A 21,443-nucleotide genomic window follows, 5' to 3' on the forward strand; every position below is an offset into this window, starting at 1 on the left:
TTTATGTCTGCCCCATCTTGGGCCTCCCAGCCCTGGCCTTGGCAGGACAGCGAGGGAACTCAGCAGGACCAAAACAACAACAACAACAACAACAACAACAACAAAGTTAAATACCCATTGACCAATCACCATACAAAAACAACCCTCCACTCACCAATCCATATCTGGCTGATTACATTCCAGCCAATCGCAGACAGTGAGGCGGCCGACCTCCTTGAATGCCCACCGTGTTCCAGCCAATCCCAGCCAGTTGTGGGGCAAGGGGGAGGGGGGTGGGGGGGTGGAGGACACCAGCCTCCAGAGGTCATTGAGATCAAACTGATGAAGAGGACATTTTCTATTTTACACCCAGTCACAGTTATGCAACACTGACAAGATGTGTTTCAAGAGTCCTTGACATTGGTCTGAGTCTGTGATAAACCTGTTCCCTTGGAATGAGTGGCCCTGGCGGGTGAAGGACAGTGTTGGCAAGCATTCAATCAGTGCTGCAGGTGAAAGGAGCAGCATTTGGAACCGCCGACAGGGAAAGTTCGCTGAGTGACCTCGATCAGCTACGAGCCAAACCGCATTAGAAGCCCACTGAGCAGTCACGTCACCAGGAGAACTCCGTGTTTATCTGTGGCCGCGGGCGTTCACGTGCTGAGAGACAAGCTTCAGAAGTGGAGCACGAAGAGGGCGCTCCGGGGGATCTGAACAACAGTACAAGATCCACCTATCTGCTCAAGATCGAGCTCGGCAGATCACATCAAACCTAACGAGATCGACAAAACTTTCTTCATTGGGGCTCAACACTCTACACATCCAAGAGAACAGACTAAATAAGTGTACTTCAGGCTACTTTAGCTATTACACGCACCACTGCTTCTCTTTGATGGATGATATTGGATTAGGACTGTGATCCCATCAAAACTGCTCTCAACAAAGTTGGAGATAACTGCCAGCAATGCACAATCATCATATTTCTTTGAACCTACTACCACATGATTATATGGCAAAGGTTGCTTTAATGAGCAGTCAGGTAGAATATTTTCATATTTTATGGCTGAATACGTGAACACAGATAGTGACAAACTAGCCAAATAATAATTACGAAGTCCTGTGTGTTGTCGTTTTCACTCAATGGAAAAAAATGCTGATGCATGTCTAGCCTGCATTGTGAATTAACTGAATGCAAGCACAATAGGCCACCCTGCTGTACCGTAAACAGACAACTCAAATGTTATTGGCTATTTAACAGTTCTAACCTGACCTGGTCTGTGGAATCTAAGCTATGTAGGTTATAGGGACCAAGCCCTGGATTAAGACATCCTAAACACTACAAATCCTCACGCTTCACAGCAGCCTTCAGTCTCTGCCTCTGGCTGTTGGTATTTGCTCAAGCAGAAAAGTTAACTGATAAAACTCCAAACTTTTCCATCAAAGGAAGTCCTGGTTGCCGTGGGAGCAGGAGCACCCCCCCCCCCCCCCCCTTGTCTGGAAGGAGTCCCAAGCTGAGACTATCTACACACTCGACGCAACACAACACACTCTCTCGCCGCTCAAGGTCGGGGACAATCCTTCGCCTTTCTACCGCCGAGAGAACAAGGCGCGGTGACTGCCAGAACGAACGGCAGGATAGATCTGCACGTGAACGTAGATGTCGTTTCTCGCAGACCGTGTGACACAGTTACAAGCTCACCTGTGAGTTACGAGCCGATAGACATGTGTGCCTGCAGCAAAGAATTTGGTGTGCCTTAGATAACGGTCATCACAGTGTTTATCCACAAATGAGGGAACGAGAAATAAACAGAGAGAAAGAGACAGACAGAGAGACAGAGGCCGAGAGAGACAGAGAGAGACTCAGTCCAGCCAGTAATGGTATGAGGAAGGATCAAGCTGAACACACAGAACGGCAAGAAGCACCTGGTTTTGTTAAGGAAACAAAGCTTGGCCCTATTGTGGAATATTTGGTTTGGCTTTCAGATATTTTTTTAAACATTACAGCTTCAATGGGATAGATATTGACAAATGACAGGGTGTGTGTGTGTGAGTGAGTGAGTGAGTGAGTGAGTGAGTGAGTGAGTGAGAGCGAGAGAGAGAGAGAGAGAGAGAGAGAGAGAGAGAGAGAGAGAGGACGTGCACAAAATGGTCGGAGCCAGTTTCAAACCTCGCCCCCTGTGGTAAAGGCCCAAGTCTGTGGTAAAGGGCTAAGTCTATGTGGTAAATACATCTGACCTGCAAACCACCACCTTTGTATAGATCTTAAACCACTGACCCACCTTGTCACCCCCAGATAAGGACAAAGCATGCCAGTCAGCTGTTTTGTCCACTAAAGCCCAGTCAGTCCCACTGTGGACTTTATCGACACAAAGTGCTGAGATCTGCCAAGGACTGGCTTATGTAACTTCATCTCAAATGAGCCTCACATGTCTGTTATTGTGGCTGTATAATAACAGTCAAGGTTCTGGGTACTGGAGCAGTAATGAAGAATGCCTTTCCTTGGCTAATCTTTCACCTGACATCATACCACTCTCAAGACTGCTGCTTCTAGAACATTCCTTCTGATTGGAGCGAGCCATCATTGGCCCACTGCGCAACGGATACTAAGGGGTTAGGGGATCATTAGCTTTCATGTGGAGAATTTCTGACTATGTAGCCTCAATGCCTACGAAACAGAATGACAATATACTGTCGTGAAAACGCTGAAGTCATCAGCAGAACCTCCGCACGCGGCACAGCACTTCCAAGCAGAACAAGCAGACTCAAATCAGGCTGATAACTGCCTTTTGGAAAACGTCACATGACACAACACGCCTGTTCAGTTGCTCCCCTGTTGACAGCGATGATATAGCTAAAGCGCAGGAAAGGCAGAAGGGACAGTGGGATGGCATGCTCCGGAGCCCGACGACGTCAGGGGGAAGGGAACCAGACGGGACGCTTCTGTAGCTGAGGTGGAAGTTGGGTTGACAGTATTTGCATGGGCTACTTTCCCATTCAAACACACTTTTTCCCTGCCGACCACACCCCAGCTGGGCTCTCCACCTTACAGTCAAATCAGAGGGGGGGAAACAGGAAGTTCGCCAGAAAGCTAATCTCTGGTTTTAACACTCGCTTAAGGGGTCACTGTCCATCAATATCTGGAGCAAGGGTGACTAAATGTTTTTACTGGATGCTACCAATGCAAAACAACACGTTTGTTGGGAGTGTGTCTGTGTAAACCTGCCAGTCAACCACAGCCATGTCGTTCTGTCTTGTTTTGAGACTGGTGGTTCAGTCTCTGAGGCGCACAGCAAATTCACTGAAGCCGAGTAAATCGAGGAAACCCCCACTGAAGAAACACGCGGCTCTCTAAGAAGTGTAGTGGTCTGCGATCTGTCACATAGCCCCCACAACATACCCACATCACATAGCAACCACTCTTCCAATGGGTTGTTCTGTTTCCTTATTACCACGCGGTTTCAGCACCGACATGTGAAACACACACACACACACACTTTCCTGTTGCATAAAGACATCCTGTTGTATTCTGGAGGCCTACACAGAGATAGAAAAAAGCCCTTGTATTGGAGACATGAGACGCATACAGAAACGATTACATCTAATAGAGGTCAAGTATAGTTTACAGGATGTAATTTGGAAGTCCCTTCCCTCAGAACCAGACAGTACGGTATCATATCTCTCCATATCACTCCATCTCTCTCCAGCCTGCTGGAGGTATTTCACATCTCCAGTCCAGCAGCTCCTTACACAGAGAGAGCTGGATGAGGCGAGGTGAAGGGAAGGTCCTTCTGCGAGCCGCTCTCAGCCCAGAAAAGGAATGTGGCACACTACTGCTAAGAGCAGTGATAATGTGAAGGGCAGCAAAGCGCAAGCTACAGGCTAACATGCTGCAGAATCTCAGGGTTTAGTTAGGCTAACCTAACATTACTATACTGTACCAACAGTTGGAATACCGCAAAGCTGTCTTATGCAAGTAGTCTACTGTGAGAACATTAGACTATGTGCAGAATCTACAGGGCCGTGATCACATAGTCTTCCTCAGTTTACAGCTTGAGGCGGGAAACCAACATGAGCAAACACAGAGGCAATCTTATTGGAGCCAAAGGCAGCAATGAACATCCCTGTTCAGCAAACACACTCCAACACAGCACACATACTGGCCTTCACAGCATGGCTCAGTGGGTATACAGGACAGAGTAAACTAATAGACAGAGAAAAGAAATTGTGAGTTGTGAATATCCAAGCCTTAAATGAAAAGATATATATATATATTTAACTGTATATTACGGTAACGTTATGTGGTTCTCTTTGTTGAACTATGGGACAGTATTGGATACAAAAAATATTAATCCAACACATTCTTGAAAGCAACTTTAAATATTAGGAGTACTATGTTCTAGAATGCAAACAGCGTGGTTGGAAATGTGGACTGTCCTTTGTTGAGGATAAAAATAAATGTAAACTGCTATCACTCACCACTGTTACAGTAGGCTACACATGTAGAGAATCCTGCAATCGCCTATAGGATGGTTGGTTCCTATGTAAACTGGTAAACAATTTCTAGAATTCCAGGACCAGTGACTTGAAATTGATGAGAACTGCCTAAGATACCAGTTTCAAAACGTTTTCAGTGCTTTCTGTGAGATCGAGAGCGTGAGAACTTATTCCAGTTATGAGTATACAGGATCACATCACCTCAACCACAACTGAAGAGGAATATATCTCGCGTGTCAACATCAAATTGGGGAAATTGTAGAATTGTGCAACCGTTTTCATTACAGCGATTGAAAGAGTCTATAATACATGTTTTTTTTAAATGACCTAATGTAAAAAAAAAAAATGTGTTACGTAGTTTTGAGGCTCTGCAAGTGACAATACTGCAGCATAGTCAATCTGATGTCGGTTTCATGACAATACCAGAAAAAATATATGACGAATCATGTTAGTATTAACAGTGTCATTGTAGTTTACTTGCGGCTTTTGGTTGGTCGTCTTCTACGAAATATGGTAAAATCAAGACAATCACACTCCCTATTACACCACTGCGCTTGAGGGCTCGCACACACCTTCGCCATGCAACATAACGCTTAACATTCAGTTACCGGAGAAACGTAAAAATGTATAGGGTGGTTATAGCTTCAGACAGTGGTGCTCGTCCAAACCGCGGTATGGACCTCCGTCACCTAAACTTGATAGTCATCGATGGCACTTCAAGCTTGTGCAGGTCAAATCACATTATTACCTATCCAGATGTGGATGCAGTCACTGGTATTTTTATTTGGAGATCATCCATTAAAAAATAGTTCAGGTGTTCAAAGACTGCTTTAAACAATAATGCAGTTGTATACACACACACTGCACAACCCGTTGTCTATACACACTGCAGAACAAAACAGACTAAATGCCCTGTAAAGGTGCTCCCTAAAAATAAAAATAAATCTTACCCAATGTTCTGAGGAGATGCGGCTTAGCCTTCTCTGTAAATAAAATGCTGTCAGTGCGCGGTTTTAGTCCAGGAATGATGTTATGTATGCGAGAGGATGTGCGGGTATCTTCACCTCCGTCCGAAGCCCTGGTTGATCTGACTCTGCGGCGCTGCTGTACAGGGATACATGCAGTCCTCTCTCAGAGCCCTCTTTCCCCACCTCTCAATAACGCGTTTGAGAATGTGCGCGCATATTGAGCGAACACAGCCATCTACTGGGCTTATAGATAAATTGTCCACACACTGATAGTTCAGATATGGCTGAATACGGAAGAGTAGAATGCAAAAAGTAAAATAAAGGGCACTCTCATTTGCAACAAATAATACCATGGTGCTCAAGAATACAGTATTTTATGTCAATTTTATTACTAGAACACAAAAGACAAAACAGGATCCTAAATACACAGAACTAAACAAGACACAGGCAAATGGATTTTTACACAGGTGAAAACGATGGGACTAACGAGAACAGAAACCACTCAATGAGACACAGGCGAAGACAATGACAGACACAGAAACACTAGGGCAGGGCAAAAAAACAAAAAAAACAAGGGGGCACGGCTGTGGCCATGACAGTACCTCCCTCTCAAGGGACATCACCGGACATCCCACCAGGGACACGAGGCAGGGTAGGGGGTCTGAGCAGGTCCGGAGGACAGCCAGGGCAGAGGACCCAGGGTCAGGGCAGGTCTGGGGATACAATCCGGAGGCAGGGCTGAGGAACAACTCGGAGTTAGGGCCAAGGGACGGGGCAGTTATGTAACAATGACATCAGACCACTTCATACTTCAATTAATCAACACATTTTGATCTTTCACTTTAAATGTTGTCTGAGACATATGAGATCAAATTTTTTTCCTTAAATTGACTACACAAATCTCATGCACGTTTGAGAACACAAGGATTCCATTTCAAGAACATACCCGTTTCATCCAGCAAATGGCACATCCAACCAGGAAAATAAGTAAAATGACTCCGCCAGTGACACCTATAAACAGTGGTTGGATAACTGTGTGGATGAAAATCTTGAAAACAGCTCATACGTTGGCAAGCCAGCTTTCGTGGAAATTAAGCTGAAGAAGCCCTGATGCGAGCCACAAGGGGACTACAGCGCAGAAGAAGCAGGACATTAAAGCAAAACATTTTTGTTGTTTCCATTCTGACCACGCAAAGAGATAATGGGAAATTCCTGTGTATTTACATTGTTTACTAATCAATAGAACTTTTACTAATCGATAGAAATAGTCATTAGATACTAGTTGGTATGTTCTCATGTGAATTTGCTATTGCAACTTATATTTTATTTTATTGTATATTTTATTTTATGTTTTATTTTAATTGTATTCCACTTAGTATTGCTAGTTTATGTATCCTTAATAGTTAGACCATATATTTAAATGAAAGATTCCTATATGTTTATTGTATGCACCTTCCTGCCAAAGCAAATTCCTTGTCTGTGCAAACTTTCATGGCGAATACATCCCGTTCTGATTCTGATGAGAGTAGATTGTGCTCCACCTATGATCTCTCTCTGCCCTGAGAGTGGTCATGGGCTGGGAGCAGTGAATCTCTTTCTCTGAGGCTGTTGTAAGGTAATTACTGCCTGACTGTCACTATCTATGTTTACATTATTGAGCCCTATAAAAGATGGTCCTCCGGCCAGCAGAGCTGAGAGAGACATGAATGACACCTAAACCTGGTGTGTTGTCATTTATTATCAGAGGTCTGGTTTTCTCTCCCAATCTGCAGATTGATAATATTTATTAAAAACCAAAACTCAACTGAGCGTAGTCACTCCGTTAACGAATAGACGGACAAAACACTTCATCAAAGCACAGCGGCAAAAGCTAAGAATATGACATCCAAACAGCTGAGACAGAGGGTACAAGCAGATCTGTTACTTACTGTAAAAAATGATGTAATTGTTGGTGATGCCGCCTTGTGGGTCGGATGTTGGAAGTGTTTGAGATTGTGGGCACTCTAAATAAAGTACATTTTTTAATTAATACATCATGGCGCGATATTCTATTATGTTCCATTAAGAGGCACCTAATTTAAAATAAATACCTGTCTCGAAAGAACGAATGTAGCCATTCTTTCCTTCCATGTCAATGCTGTTGCACCGAGAATGAACATCCTTATTGATAAAAAGGTAGGCCCGACCATCCTGCTGGCATGGCACACCAGTCTGGACAATGTCATCGCTGCAGTTTCTCATTCCCTTCTTCCAACTCCAGATCTTCTCATCTTTGCACCACATTGCAGTAATCTGGCCAATGCAGTTCTTACAGGTGATGCAGGTGAAGCTCTGCTGAACAGTTGCTAATAAACATAGACATAGTTGCTGTTGACAAAAAGTTCAGATGAGTAATAAAATACAGCTTCAATGGAAGTCAAACCTCCTACAGTAAGTGTAGATAGTTCACAACACTTATTCTTTATTACAAATGAGACTACGGTATGGTAAATACTGGAACTCGATTAATTCATATTGCAAGGATACTTCAAAATATGTAACAATGTCGGAAAAGCAGATAAGAGAATGTTTAATACTGCCATAAGCAGGACTCATTGTTCGTAGCCCAGAAAAGTGAAAATCCCTACCAAAGCTGAGACCAAACCTACGCCCTTGCCAGGAAGCGACGAATTTTTTCTTTCGACGCCTATGTTATCAAATTGGACCGGCCACACAGGCTGCCATGTTATCTTACTTTAGAAAAAGACAAGCTCAGAGAAGGTGAAAGGCTTGGTGCCCGGGCTGGAGAAATGCACGTCTAGTGTGAACAGCATCGCTCACGAATGCAGCATGTGGTGCTTCGCGGCGCTTCAGGGCGCATCGCAGCCAGTGTGTCTGAACGCAGTCAAGATACTCCCAGACATTGTGCGGGTGATAGGCTACTTTGTAATACATCATGTCAGCACAACATATGTAAGCCTATATCAACATTCAATCTGTCAACAAACAAATGTTACTTACTATTTAAGTCCAATTCCTTGCCATCAGCAATACCAATTGGACTGATCCCGAATAATGCAGCTAAAAAACAAAATACATTAGGGATTACAACATACGTTGAGCGCTTTCCAAGAACTTCCAAAACATTTCTTAACTCACCTGTCAGGGCACAAAACAAGTGGGAAGTTTTCGGCAGCCTTAAGCGAACCATTTTCTAATAGAAAGCTACAAGATTATACGAAAAACTACTCAACTGGTGGTGGCAGAAGTCATATTGTTGTATCCATTAAGAAACTTTTAAGATAGAGAGAGCAATAAGGCTTATTTGGGAGAGATCATAGAGAGATCATCATGTGCTTTCCACAATCCAATCAGAATGGAGGCTCTTTAAAAAAACGAACTGCCATTGGTCCGGAGCACCAATTCCAGGTGCCTACCCTTACAGATTGAGAAGAACATGTCTAAAAACATGTCTACAAACTGAAGTCACATCATAGTGTTTTCCCACCATCGTGATGGCATGGTAGTAAAACAGGCACTAACAGACACACCGAAGTCCCTGCCTTTGTAGTTAGATTACACAACCCGCTGTTTTGAGAGGGTGTCGCGATACTTACAAGATTAACTAACAGTTTAATCACCGTGGTAGTAGAATACATCATTTATAGTGATTAGATAAAAACAAAAATATCATACAGCCAACTTGTGTATGTAATTCATGTCATAAGCACACAATAAAGGTCACAGTTAGTAGGACCACACATGAAGAAATGTGTAATATGATAGAGAAGAACAAATCAAAAGGCTGACTCTCATAAACACTTATGAAATCCTTGATTTCTCCCACATTGTTCACCAAGGTGTATTATTTTTTAAATCCATGACTTTGTTACTGGTCATGTACCAGACCTATGATGAACAGAGTTCTGTCTGTCTCTCACCAACAGAGTTCAGTCAAGACACTCACATATTAGATTTGAGCATTTATTGATAACCACCATAGACATGGAAACAGGTTTGACTTTGGCGGAGTGGATGTATCTAGGGCCGGGGCGTAGCCACGGGTAGGCCTGGGTAGGCACAGGCCTACCCAATTTGTTCTAAGGCCTACTCAGAAACGAAACTATCTCAGAAAAATTATGGTGCACCCAAAAATATTTTTCTGGCTACGCCCCTGATCTAGGGGAAGCACTCCCTGACTCTAGCATTAGCGAGCAACATACATAGATTTGAGGCAGGGAGCAAATAGAGAAATGATCCCCCCTGATGGATGGTAGCTACATACAGACAACACAGGGAGAGGGGGATGGTGGAGGGTGGCAGCAGCCACCTTATTGGACACGGGCCAATGGGTTTGAAGCAGGCTAACACAGGTGTAGTGTTAATGTGAAATGAAGCACACTGCATTTGAAATTGATGAAGAAACTCTCTTCAAAGTATTTTCTTTCCATGGATGAGTGCAAAGATGAGGTGACTTAAGACATTCACTGTCCTAGGTTGTCCTGCAGGAGAAGGTTGCTGCTGGTCTTCACATCATCATCCTTTTGATCTGTCACACCACTGAATGGATCACAATATTCAATTAAAACTCTGTCATTAAACATTAATCTAATGTCTTAATTTGTTTCTATTCTCACTAATTTACCAGTTGTCCCGCTTCGAATGTCTTCTTTTGCACCTCAATTGTCTCTTCACAAGCCAGTAAATTGCACCACCAAGGACACCAAGGACACCGAGGACACCTACAACTGTGGGGACCAAACAACACACGTTAGAAAACAGTAAATAAGAAGCTTGATTAGAATGTAGAATAACAAGCAAAATAACATTAGCAAGCTTGCATTATGGGAAAGAAAGCTAATAAAGACCGCTCTGTTGAACAAGAGCACAGATGCACTCAGACTTCGAAAAGCTGAGATAGAGGGCACTTTTCTGGGTCCTACTTACCCCAAACCACCCAAGAAATCTGAGCTGGGCTGTTGGTGTTCTTGTCAGGTGGTGGAGTGGTTGTAGCATTACTGCTGAGTGAGTCAGCTGGGTGGTGAGAGAAAGCAGGTTATTTCAATACAGACTGATTTCAATACATTCATATATATCTATTTCAGTGCAATGAAAATGGGAATCGCAATTCATTCGTATTAATGTATGATTACACAAGTACTTACGATTCTGAACTTGAATGTGTTGTGCCTTCTCGAATCGCGGACACACTAAATAAAGAAAATTCCCTCATGAAAACTATAAAGTAATACACAGCATATACTGCATGAGAACCTTTTTCAAAACCCAAACAGTACCTGTCGTTTGATAGTCAATGCGACCCTCACATCCTTCCATGTCGATCTTGTGGCATACCTCATCAAGACGAACGATGACCCGACCATCATCCTTGCAAGGCACACAAGGCTCAAGGTCTTTGCACGTCGGCATGTCTTTCTTCCAGAGCTGAATGTCATCTGTGCCGTTGCTCCAATATATGGCAGTCAGAGCAGGGCAGCTGGGGTCATTGTAGACAGCACACATTCGCACATTCAACATGGTCTCTGCAGAAGTCAGAGTTGCCTCATTACAGAATGCAAGAATACTTTGAAATACAAAGCACAAAAGGAGAAAACATGTTTTCCACATCATTTCAAGGTTGATTCTGGCCACAACCCCCCAAAAAAGGATACTTACCATCCATAACTGGCTTACACTCAGTTATGCAGATTATGCAAATGGAGGCAAACACAAACACTGCAAAGAAACAATATACATCAAAGGGAAATCCACATATAAAATATAGATATGACACTTATAACTATGGAATCCAGAACTCACATAAAAACGGCTCTTTTGTTATCCTCATGAGCAGTGCTTCCATGTTGATGTTCCAACAGCAGACTCCTGACTTCATCATGGCTCCATGCTGGGGCTCAGCCTGACGTCTGCGTCTCCGTCTGCGCTTTCTCTTGGGCGAAACCTTCTTGTCCTTCTCCTCCTCCTGGGAAACCTCTTCATGTTGTCCCTCAACAGCCATCTTCATTTCTGTGACCTTTCTTTCCTTTTCCTCGTCATCCTTTCCTTCCTCCTCGACACTCTTACCGCTGTCCTCTTCCCCCTTTGTAGACCCTTCCACCTCAGCACCACTATACTCCATCTTTCTTCTCCCTGCACTTTTAAGCTGACTGACTACCTCCTCTGCTGTCCCCTCTTCCCTTTCTGGATTCCCATTCTCAGGGAAGAGGCCTACAGGTCGGCCTCTTCCCTCTCCATCCTTGGCACTCCTATCCTCAACTTTCATTCTCAAAGTACTTTCTTCTACTGTATTTACACAAATGTCCCCAATCTCATCTCCTCCTTGCTCTGCCATCTCCCAACTACAAGTCTTATCGTCATAAACTACAGGGCTATTGGGAGTCACATGACAGGTTTTAGATGAATCCTGTGCCAAGCTAAAGACAGACAGAACATACGTATCTATTGTAAACGCTGAATAATACGGTTTCCGGGCATGTTAAGTAGACAGAACGATTTAATTACCTGCCATGACTTTCGATCTTCTGGTCCTCCACAGGAATCCGTGCCATTGTTAAGATAATCTATATAATAAGAATCAAAGAACTCTGTAATAATTACAAACACTCGCCTCACTTGCCTCTTGGCAGAATGTAGACCTTTCCAATGCTTGAGTTGGAAAAAGACAGAATAAAAATTAGACTATATGTGCTGTTTCTCAAATAAGTATGCATATTACATCATGCTGTCGATTAGGAGGGAGACCACGCATCGTTGCCCGACTGTTATGGCGTTATATTTGGTCTAACATGAGGAGCTAAGGAAATTATTTTGCAAGCAAACTTCTGTTCTGTGCTCGATCAATGTATTTAACGTGCGCACGCAAACCGCTGCACACTCACTCACATGATATTTGCTTCCTCAACTTTACCAGCTAGACGAGCGCAAACTTCAATTTCAAGCGTCAAAGCCATGAGCGTCGAAACACAAAACAGCGTTACAAATGTGCCACAAAACTAGCCAATTGAATACATTCCTGTGGCCGAAAGGTACAAATTTGCAAGTTGTTTCCTAATGAAAAATCCTTCATCAGAAATAGATTAACCCACGCCAGGTGTTAGCCTACACAAGAATGACCAAAATTGATCAGTCAACATGTAAACACTTTTTAATAGCTTATGGCGTAATAATACATTTCATTTCTGACGCACCTTTCATCCGAAAACAGATCTTAAGGTGATTATAAAACAAGGTAAAACATCAATATAAATACAATTAGAAATTAAAACTCATAAGATCTGCTAAAAATAAATATTTTTAGTCCGTAATATTGTAACATACAGTAGCCTACCAGATAAAAGGAAGGTCAACGAAGTACTCGACCAATGGGAGTATAGCTCGAAGTTAGATATAAACTGTATTCAACTCTCCGTATCGTTTGTTTCTATTCAACTCTCCGTGTTGATTGTTGCTACTTCTCACCTCAAAACAAACTCTTCAAATGAACGATTCTGACACTTATCACACACTGAAATGTTAAATGTCAGTGCTTGAGATAGCCTGACAAAGTTAGTGGGCTACGTGCAACATAGACATGCAGTGCAATCACGCCTTGGGCGTGGTGCTGCACATGGCGAATAATGGGAGTGAGCTTGTAGAGTCACGTCAGTCGGCGGGTTTTATAGATGTCACCCTTTCCTTGAGCAATTAAACTATTGTTAATACCCGATCGGCTGCTACTGAGTTTTATAATATTTTGTCCCTATAAAATCGATTTCGTACAATATCATCAAAGTTATAAATATCAATAAGCTGTTCAAGTTTAAAACCACATGTAGGAACCAACTTGTAAATTAACAAAGGGATTATACAGTTGAAACATAAAGCTCTACAAAGCCATATGTTTAGCAAGATACTATTATCACTAAAAGATCATCAATCAAACTTACACCTATAAGCTGTACAAGCTTAAAACCACACTGAACAAACGTCATAACAATAGAAGTGATTATACAGAGGTTGTTTGTATTCACCACAGAAAGATAGGCCTACTTATCTAAAGCTGCTGTGACTCAGATGATGAGTGTCTTTTCCAGTTCATGTGGGGTGATGAGATTTGAAAAGGACATGATATGACACATTTACAAATGGATTTAAAGCAAAGCATACTTGGGGTGTGTGTGTGTGTGTGTGTGTGTGTGTGGGGGGGGGGGCAGGACAATAAGTTGCAGTCTGTGATATCAAAAAGGAGGTACAAGAGTAAGTACTGCTCTAAGAGGGGCTGGAGAAGGGCTTGATGAGACCCAGCTCCATGGCCTTGACCAGGCAGGTGCGTGCTATATCTATCACAGGCTGCCTCTTGGGGTTGTCCTCCGCCTTGCCAATCACTGTGAGGATCTCCAGCATCTCACACTCGATCAGCTTCTTGGCCAGCTCGTTGTCGTCCGAGTTGAGCATGTTGAACACGGTCACCAGGCCCCTCTGCTGGATCTCTGGGTTGTCGTGGAGACACAACCTTTGTAGGACCTCAAGCCACTGAGTGGTCTGTGGAGAGAAGCAGTCATCCTATTTATTCATTCCCAGATATGTGTTCCTATTTTGTGTACTGATGACAGTCATGTATCTGCCTGAGTGTATAATGTTATCATTGCCTGAGTGTATAATAGTCTGTTATCGTTTATGAAGTTATCTTAGTTTTTCCCAAACAGAGAGAACTTTCTTCCACAGACCCAGCTTCCTATTGTACCTGTATGAGGGAGAGTAGGAGTGCAGTACATACCACCAGGGTCATTTTAGTGCACAGCTTCTTCTGGGCGGCGGTGAGCATGGCCAGGGCCCCTGAGGCCGCTCTCTGCAGCTTGTCATCATCCTCACTGCACAGCAGCACCAGGAGCTTCAGCTTGTCGTTCCCATCCTGCAGGTACCGCTCCTGAACCTGCGGCAACACACACACACACACACACACCATTAAACCAGTGTTATCATGAGCTAAAGTGTGTACTTCACTTCTACGTTTCCAACCAGGGACCAAGTGACTTTGACAAGCTTCTTTTTGACTCTGTACAGAATGTTGTGGCAAGCTCTCACCTCTTTGCATGTGACCAGGTTACACATGCATTCCGTAGCAGCCACTCTGATCTGGTAGTGATCTTCAAACATGTAGTTCTCGATCTCAGGCAGAGCCTTCTCCTTTAGAATCTTCACTCTGGGGGTGTGAGGAAAGAGTTAATTCTGCCAAGCACATGAATCCTGTCTGTGCAGCAATGGCCCAGTCACCCCACCCTACCCTGAATTCCCCTTCTTAGCTATGCAGAAGCTGCCCTGCATACCATGTGACTGTTTAATGTTAGTTTATACAATTGAACTTAACTAACTTATAGTGTTGTCGGGATAACTTTACAGTGTTGTCGTGAGGCAAATAAATTTGATTAACATCACATTGTCTTTGAAGATACTGTAACACTATTCAGACAGGGTGGTGTAGACCACTAAACGAACAGTACTAACCTCAGCTTGTCGCTGTAACCAGCCAGGTTGGTGAGACTCCTCAAAGCCTCGTAGTTCTCCAGCCCATCTTTGTCTGTGCCTAGCAGGTTTACTAGAGGACGGATGACCTCATAGACCTTTCAAAGAGAGGGGGGAGGGGGAGTGAGGGAGAGAGAAAATGTACAAATCATGAGTCATCTCTCAACAGCTCGCCTTCCCGTACAGATAGCAGTTTAGCATACAAGAAGAAGTGTTTGTTTGTGAGTGTTTGTGAGTGTGGGTGTGTCTGTATGTTTATTCGGAACAAAAAGATTTGTTCTAGAAAGTTCCTACCCTCTCTCCAGGAAATGCAATCTCTGGGTTGGTAACAGCTGCAATCTTGGCCAGCGCGTGGCTGGCCCTCACCTTTCCTAATTCTGTACCCTCCAGAGCCAATGGGATCAGGGCCTGAGGGTCACACAGCAACAGATCAGACAGTGAGGTAACAAAAGACACACAGAGATAGATACAGACTCCACACACACACAGACACAAATGCAACATGACGCAACATACACAGATGCTGTATAAGGTGTTTCCTAATCCTGTCGCACCTTGCCACCTCCTTGAGCCACAATGGTCCCACGATCCCTAGCGTCTGCTGCTAAAGACAGGAACACCCTGATGGAACACAGATAGCGTGCTGTCAGGTGGACGGTAGGTAACGCGAGCCCTGGGGGAGCTGGGTCTCAAAGGGAGGTCACATGACTTGACCCGGACTCACCGGGCCAGCATTTCCTTCGTCTGGTCCGTCAGGATGCAGTTGTCTGCTTTGACCATGACGGCGAGAGCGGAGGTGACTCCGGCCTTCAGCATCTTCTTCACTCTCTTCTCGATGAAGTCCTTCTTGTCCTGAGGACGAACAACAGACAGTTGTACTGCAGTTCCGCCCTCACTGTCGCGCCCATTGTCCTGTGAACACAAGGCTCTTGTCGGGCTGTGCTGAGACTAGTAGCTGTTCTCCTGCCTACCTTGGGGTGCTGCTCGGGCACATGCTGCTTGGAGAACTGGGCCAGTTGAACCAGCTCTGGAAGGATGTCCTTCTTGTCATAGCTGTTGGTACAGTTCACTAGCGTGCAGGCTACAGAATACAGGATGGTCTTATCTTTAGACTGTTGAAACGAGAAGAAGGGGGATAATAGACATTGTTTACTCCCAAGCACCAAGGGCCTCTGAAGTTGCCATAAAGAATATTTGAACTTGTTCATCTGGGTTCCTCCACTCTCTGTCACCTTGGCTAGTTCAAACATAGCTTTCATGGCAGCCTCATCTTCCACAAAGTCGTCTTTCACGTCAGCGTCGCTGGTCAGATAGGCCAGGCCTTCTATAGCCCACTTCCTGGTCCTCACATCTATGGTGGGGTTACACAACCACCTAAAACACAAGACATGATCAAAATAATGGAATAAGTCCAAAGCTCACAGTTACAGACCAAATATGGTCTTACTTCCTGTCTGACACTTAAAGGAAGTCACCTGATTTTCAAAGGAAAAAAAAGTAGGCCATGTCTATCAGTCTGAGTAAACTTTGTATATTTAAATAACTTTGTTATTTGGGATTTGTATAACTGCATGCTCTTATGGGTCTTCCCTTTGGCACTTGTTTAGTTTTTTCACAATATATGCTTCATGTTTTTGATTGCTTGCAGTGTTTGGGACTACCTCATTGTTATGATCAGTGACCTATGCTCTTTTGTAAAGCTCTCTCTTGGAAGTCGCTTTGGATAAAAGCATATGCTAAATGCATAAATGTAAATGTAAACTAATAGTTTACACAGACCGCATACAATAGTCTTGTATAATGCATCAAGGATTTTACAGTAATTAGTTGATAGCTGACACATTAAACTGATAAGTTACAGACCATAATTGTTTTAAGATTATTGTGGTTGACAAAGTTAATATTATTGGTTCTGGATCTCACTGTAAAGTGATCTGCTAGGCTGATGACCACCTAAGTATCAGTCACTCACTTCCTGCATTGCTTGGCAAGTTTCTCTGTGGATCCCTCTGCAAACTGCCGCATGCTGTAATCATCCCCTCCGGCGGAGCCCAGTTTACACAAGCCCTGAGAGAAAGGTCAGACCGCACGTTTAATCACTCATCCTCAAATGAGCTCTTACTCGCGGCTTCTTTTCAATGCAGAGGCTCTGTTATCGTACGGCCATCGTGGAAGAGCGATCGCAAAACGTGGGCAAAATAAAAAACACATGGGCTCCCTCGAAACCATCAGACCAACTCACCACCAGGGCACGGATCTTGATCTTTTCATTCTTGGTCTTCTTGTAGATGTCTTTGAGCAACGTCACCCCGTTGGTAATGATGAAGGAGGCTTTGCTCATCTTGGTGGAGGAGTGGATGAGGGCCTCCACAGCCACCATCTGGTCCACCTCGCGCTCCGAGCCGCAGAGAGCCACCATCATCTCCATGATGCCCTGCCGGCCCACCAGGATGTTGCCCACCTCGAAGGGGCCCTGCAGCAGGCCGGAGAGGGCGTTGATGGCGTGGATGTTCTTGTCCATGTCCTTGGGGTCAAACTTGCTCCTTTGAAGAGGAGCGCACAGGGAATAAGAGTGAAGTGAGACAGAGAGAGAGACAGAGAGACAGAGAGACAGAGAGAGAGAGAGAGAGAGACAGAGACAGAGACAGAGAGAGAGAGAGAGAGAGAGAGAGAGAGAGAGAGAGAGAAAACAGGAAAATGAAGAGTTAAGGGTATTAGTAGGTTGTAGATAACTTCCTAAAACACCTACACACCCAGTGTTAACAGATGACAGATCTGTTGGTACCATGTGACTCACTTGATGTATTCGTCACAGATGTCCCTGTAGTTGTCTCTCTCGGGGTCACAGCGTAGGTCGTCGTACAGCTTGTTGAGGAGCACGCTGGCTATCAGCTGGGTGTTTTCTGTCATCGGCAGCTGGTCTGGAAGGTCCGGGATCTGTCCACACACCTTTAGGATCTTCTTCAGACCTGAGACACACACACACATCTTCAAGTTCCCATTTCTATTGTGTTTTGTACACACAGACACTGCATCATTTGTCTGTTTAGGTGACAACCATCTGAAAAAATGAAGCAGGTTAACTCAGTATTAGCCTGGTCAGTAAAGGAACAACACTCACCGTGGTCAATAGTGAAAAGGGTTCTCGAGTGGTCAGTATCTTTCTTGTCCTTGCGAGGAACATTCTTGCAGAGGAGGTTTAGGGCTTGGTCTCTGCCATGTCCAGACACCTTCCTACCGGCCACCATTTCCAGCAAGGCCAGCAAGATTGTCTTCAGGTCCTTACTAGCATCTAAAGAAACGCAGACATAGCAGGGTAGAGTGTGAGGACTACAATACCAGGAAATCATTATAGCAGTTAGCTGGCTGGTAGTTGGCTGCCAAAAGGTTTATATCTCAGCCTTACCAAGCACCAGGGCCTCCTCCTTTCCATAAATCCTTTTATCTCCACCAGTGAGGGAGTCATTGATACACTGGAACAAGTCACACGTTGCCAATGCCAGGTCTTCATTGTCAACAGCCATAACGCTGCACATTTTGTCAATTCCCACCATGTGAATGATGGCCATGGCCTATAGAGGAGCACAAACGCGTCTCAGAGTCACAGGATGTGGAGACATACATCATATATAGTAACACGTGGGTATAGGATGAAGGAATGCACAAATGGATGCTATGAATGGGTTATATAGGTTAGCGTCGCCCATCAAATGCCAACTTCGATTGCTTGGTGTTTGGCTCCCCCTGCTGGAAGGTTGGTAAGGTTGGGTTCCTCACCCGTGCTTTGTGACCCGTACACATCCCAGCCAGGGTACGTATGGAGGCCAGGACCATCTCTGGCTTGCCTGTCTCCATCATATTTATTAGCAACGGCACTCCGTTGTTCTGGAAGATTCTCTCAGCGCCTGCGTCTTCCCTGGCCAGAACTATCAAGTTGTTGGCAGCCTAGACGGAAATAAAAGAATGTTCATACCAAGGTCTCCGGCATCGGGATTGAACTAGGAGATGTTAAGATCCCACTGAAGAAATGACAGTTTCTTAATTTTTTTTTTACATTTCTTATTGACGAAGCCAACCAAAGATATTTCTCTCCTCTGATGTCATACAAACCTTTTCCAATTTATCCTTCTCCATTTCCTCATCAAGGAGAATGTCAAACATGTTCTGTACTCGTGAGTCTGTGGAGAAGCTTGTCTTGAGCTGTGGAGACAAGGACACACAATCTCAGTGCATCTTACTGGATCAAGCTACTTTTACTTTTTCTTCTGTAGCAACTAATATAATAGTATTATTAAAATGCGACACAAAACAGCAGACCTTTGCTTGGATCTCAGCGCCCAGCCTACGCAGGGTCTCCAGGAAGGTCTTATTCTTGGGCTCGATGGTGGCACACCTCTGGACGTCCTTGAAGGCCATGTCCAGCTTCCCCAGCTTCTCCAGTGCCTGGCAGCGCCGGTACAGGGCCTTGATGTCGGCTGCATCGACGTCAATGGCTGTTGGAGAGGCCAGGGGAACATGTGTGTATTTGGGTTATGATGAATCAAGAGCCTCCTGTGTTAGTGCATGTACATGTTGTGTTGGTTGAGTGGTACCTTTGGAGGCATCAGTGGCCGCATTTGCGTAGTTCTCCTATGAATCAAAGATGGATGTTATACAAAAGAAGTCACGGAGGTCTTTCTGAATAGTCAATGACGACTCCCGATGAAACTACAGTGGGTGTTGTTACTAGGTGGGTTGCATGCCTGAATGTTTATGCTCATTCAACAAGCTGAGGAGTATACCTTTTTCAGGTAGCAGGCCGATCGGTTTCTGTAGATGATAGCCAACACCTTCTTATCCTTGCAACACTTGACGGCTTTAGTGTAGCAGTCAATGGCCTGGTCCAATTCTCCCGCTTGGAAGTGCTTGTTACCATCATCTTTCAACTGGATTGGGTCTTCCATCTGAGTAAACAGAGGTTGTTTTAAAAGTTTCTAAGAATCAAACTGTAGTCTATATGATGTGAGTGTACTGCTCTTCTTTCAAAGAATGGTATTATTTTTGCATCGCTTTAATTCGCCATTCAGTTTTTCCAACTTGAACTTTTCATAACTTCCTACGTCTTATTAGATGTCCTGTATTTTAGTCTATCCCATCCGATTCACATATTCAGGTGCCATGTGACAGATCAGACAGTTTAGAACGAATCAACTCGGTTTGCTTACAAAAAGATTAAACTGATCAATTGCAAATATCAAATCATATTACAGACTGATACATTTGCCAAAGAACCAAGTTTACACTCAGAAAGAGGATTCAATACATTTGCACATGAAAAACAAATACTAACAGCAAATGTCTTTAAAGAAATAACACTAACTTACTGAAACTGTGACTTAACTTTATACTCTTACCGTTCTCACTGTTCAAACACCCAATGAACTGAGTCTCCTTCAGCAAATGGCCAGCACATGTTATCTACTCCAACTTTAAATGGCAGCCCCTCATGCCTTATTTGGGCATCATTCAGTACCTCAGAGGGGGGCACTTGCCCACTGGCCCACTATCTACTCCACTATAACTGCTGACAGACAACCACCGTCCAGCCTGGCAGCCATGAGCTCCGAGCTGCACTCAGCAGAACGTCCTCAGCAGTCCTGCACGTCAGTCAGAAACCCCTCAGTTTGAAGTGCCATGAAATACCTCTGTCTGTGTGCGGTGCGTCTTCTTCTTCACCTTGTGTGTTTGTGTTGTTTGCTTCGCTTTGCTCGGGGTTGTAGAGTCTGGAGCTTCGCAACCTGGTGGTTCTGCTTCAGAAAAAAATTGTCGTAGGGAACCCCCTCCAACACTACAATTTATATTCATGCAGTATCTCTCTGAGGTGGGATGGGATCAAGAGGGGTCCATTTTAAGGAGGGGCGAGGGGGATCCATTCAAAACAAAGTCAGGCAGCCGTTCATAATACACCAACAGCCTGTACTTGGTCAATTGCATTACTTTCTACATTTGAATACCCAGTGTAAAATAGGATAAAGACAGCGGTTACTTATTAGGACAATAATAAAAGTGTTTCAATCTAATGCATGGTAAAGCTGTCCCCCCAGTAGCATGGTCTGGCCCAGATAACGTCTATTTAAGGCATAGGTATGATGACAGCTGAGGACTTGATAGCAAATGTCTATGCAGCCAGGGGTAAACGGGGGAAGGGTGAGGGGGGCGGGGTTCTGACAGCTGAGAGAACACACAGAAAGGTCTGGCAACTTCTAGAAAGAGAAGTGGACTGAGTGTGTCTGTTGTTTCAATTTGATTTCTCAAGATTCGTCTATTCTGGGGTTTTCCATACCTTTCTTGATGTACTGGTATAAAACCAGCATGGAGAATTTGATGGTATTGTTATGCAATACAGCCATCCACATTTGGAGATCATCCCTTTTTAAAGTATAACTTTGTTAAAGCAGTAAAAAAAAAAAAAAACACATGACAGTGGAACAATTATTAGGAAATTAGAGGTCGATGCCACAT

General features: G+C 44.1%; 3 protein-coding genes and 1 long non-coding RNA gene across 8 annotated transcripts in view; all 4 read right to left on the reverse strand.

Annotated features, from left to right (window-relative positions):
- pip5k1bb (phosphatidylinositol-4-phosphate 5-kinase, type I, beta b) overlaps positions 1-5,543 on the reverse strand; it is a 33,121-nt gene extending 27,578 nt beyond the window's left edge. Inside the window, exon 1 of the mRNA XM_084690305.1 lies at positions 5,424-5,543. The gene's annotated coding sequence lies outside the window, so the exon portion shown is untranslated. The remainder of the gene's footprint in view (positions 1-5,423) is intronic.
- A 293-nt stretch (positions 5,544-5,836) lies between these two features.
- On the reverse strand, positions 5,837-8,832 carry LOC146232828 (uncharacterized). Its single transcript, XR_014742296.1, has 6 exons — positions 8,580-8,832; positions 8,442-8,501; positions 7,532-7,786; positions 7,370-7,444; positions 6,388-6,452; positions 5,837-6,179 (listed from the first exon to the last, which is right to left on the reverse strand). It is a non-coding gene; the product is annotated as an uncharacterized LOC146232828 (long non-coding RNA).
- Positions 8,833-9,390: 558 nt separating this feature from the next.
- LOC146232829 (uncharacterized) lies at positions 9,391-12,907 on the reverse strand. Of its 3 annotated transcripts, none has more exons than XM_084690469.1 (9): positions 12,769-12,907; positions 11,943-12,001; positions 11,241-11,854; positions 11,097-11,156; positions 10,718-10,963; positions 10,586-10,630; positions 10,368-10,454; positions 10,066-10,168; positions 9,391-9,980 (listed from the first exon to the last, which is right to left on the reverse strand). In XM_084690469.1, the coding sequence occupies exons 2-9, from the start codon at positions 11,987-11,989 to the stop codon at positions 9,905-9,907; spliced, it is 1,278 nt and encodes a 425-aa protein (XP_084546595.1). In that variant the 5' UTR covers positions 11,990-12,001; positions 12,769-12,907; the 3' UTR covers positions 9,391-9,904. The 3 variants fall into 3 exon arrangements, 2 of the variants coding, with proteins under 2 accessions (XP_084546595.1, XP_084546594.1); XM_084690468.1 differs by lacking the exon at positions 12,769-12,907 and adding an exon at positions 12,324-12,452; XR_014742266.1 differs by lacking the exon at positions 12,769-12,907 and adding an exon at positions 12,324-12,452 and having other exon boundaries at positions 9,944-9,980; positions 10,776-10,963.
- Positions 12,908-13,422: 515 nt separating this feature from the next.
- Positions 13,423-20,742, reverse strand: unc45b (unc-45 myosin chaperone B). 3 transcript variants are annotated; one of them, XM_084690465.1, is made up of 20 exons: positions 20,625-20,742; positions 19,724-19,885; positions 19,535-19,571; positions 19,260-19,435; positions 19,053-19,142; positions 18,720-18,887; positions 18,349-18,514; positions 18,064-18,234; positions 17,740-17,911; positions 17,185-17,485; positions 16,915-17,009; positions 16,175-16,316; positions 15,914-16,054; positions 15,667-15,794; positions 15,497-15,563; positions 15,237-15,350; positions 14,925-15,040; positions 14,505-14,622; positions 14,197-14,352; positions 13,423-13,961 (listed from the first exon to the last, which is right to left on the reverse strand). In XM_084690465.1, exons 2-20 carry the CDS (start codon positions 19,883-19,885, stop codon positions 13,689-13,691), a joined length of 2,793 nt encoding a protein of 930 aa, XP_084546591.1. In that variant the 5' UTR covers positions 20,625-20,742; the 3' UTR covers positions 13,423-13,688. The 3 variants fall into 3 exon arrangements, with proteins under 3 accessions (XP_084546591.1, XP_084546593.1, XP_084546592.1); XM_084690467.1 differs by having other exon boundaries at positions 20,658-20,740; XM_084690466.1 differs by lacking the exon at positions 20,625-20,742 and adding an exon at positions 20,336-20,550.
- Positions 20,743-21,443: the final 701 nt, after the last annotated feature.

Source organism: Hypomesus nipponensis, chromosome 24 (assembly GCF_054491055.1).
Source record: "Hypomesus nipponensis isolate SF chromosome 24, ASM5449105v1, whole genome shotgun sequence".
NCBI classification, from domain to species: domain Eukaryota; kingdom Metazoa; phylum Chordata; class Actinopteri; order Osmeriformes; family Osmeridae; genus Hypomesus; species Hypomesus nipponensis.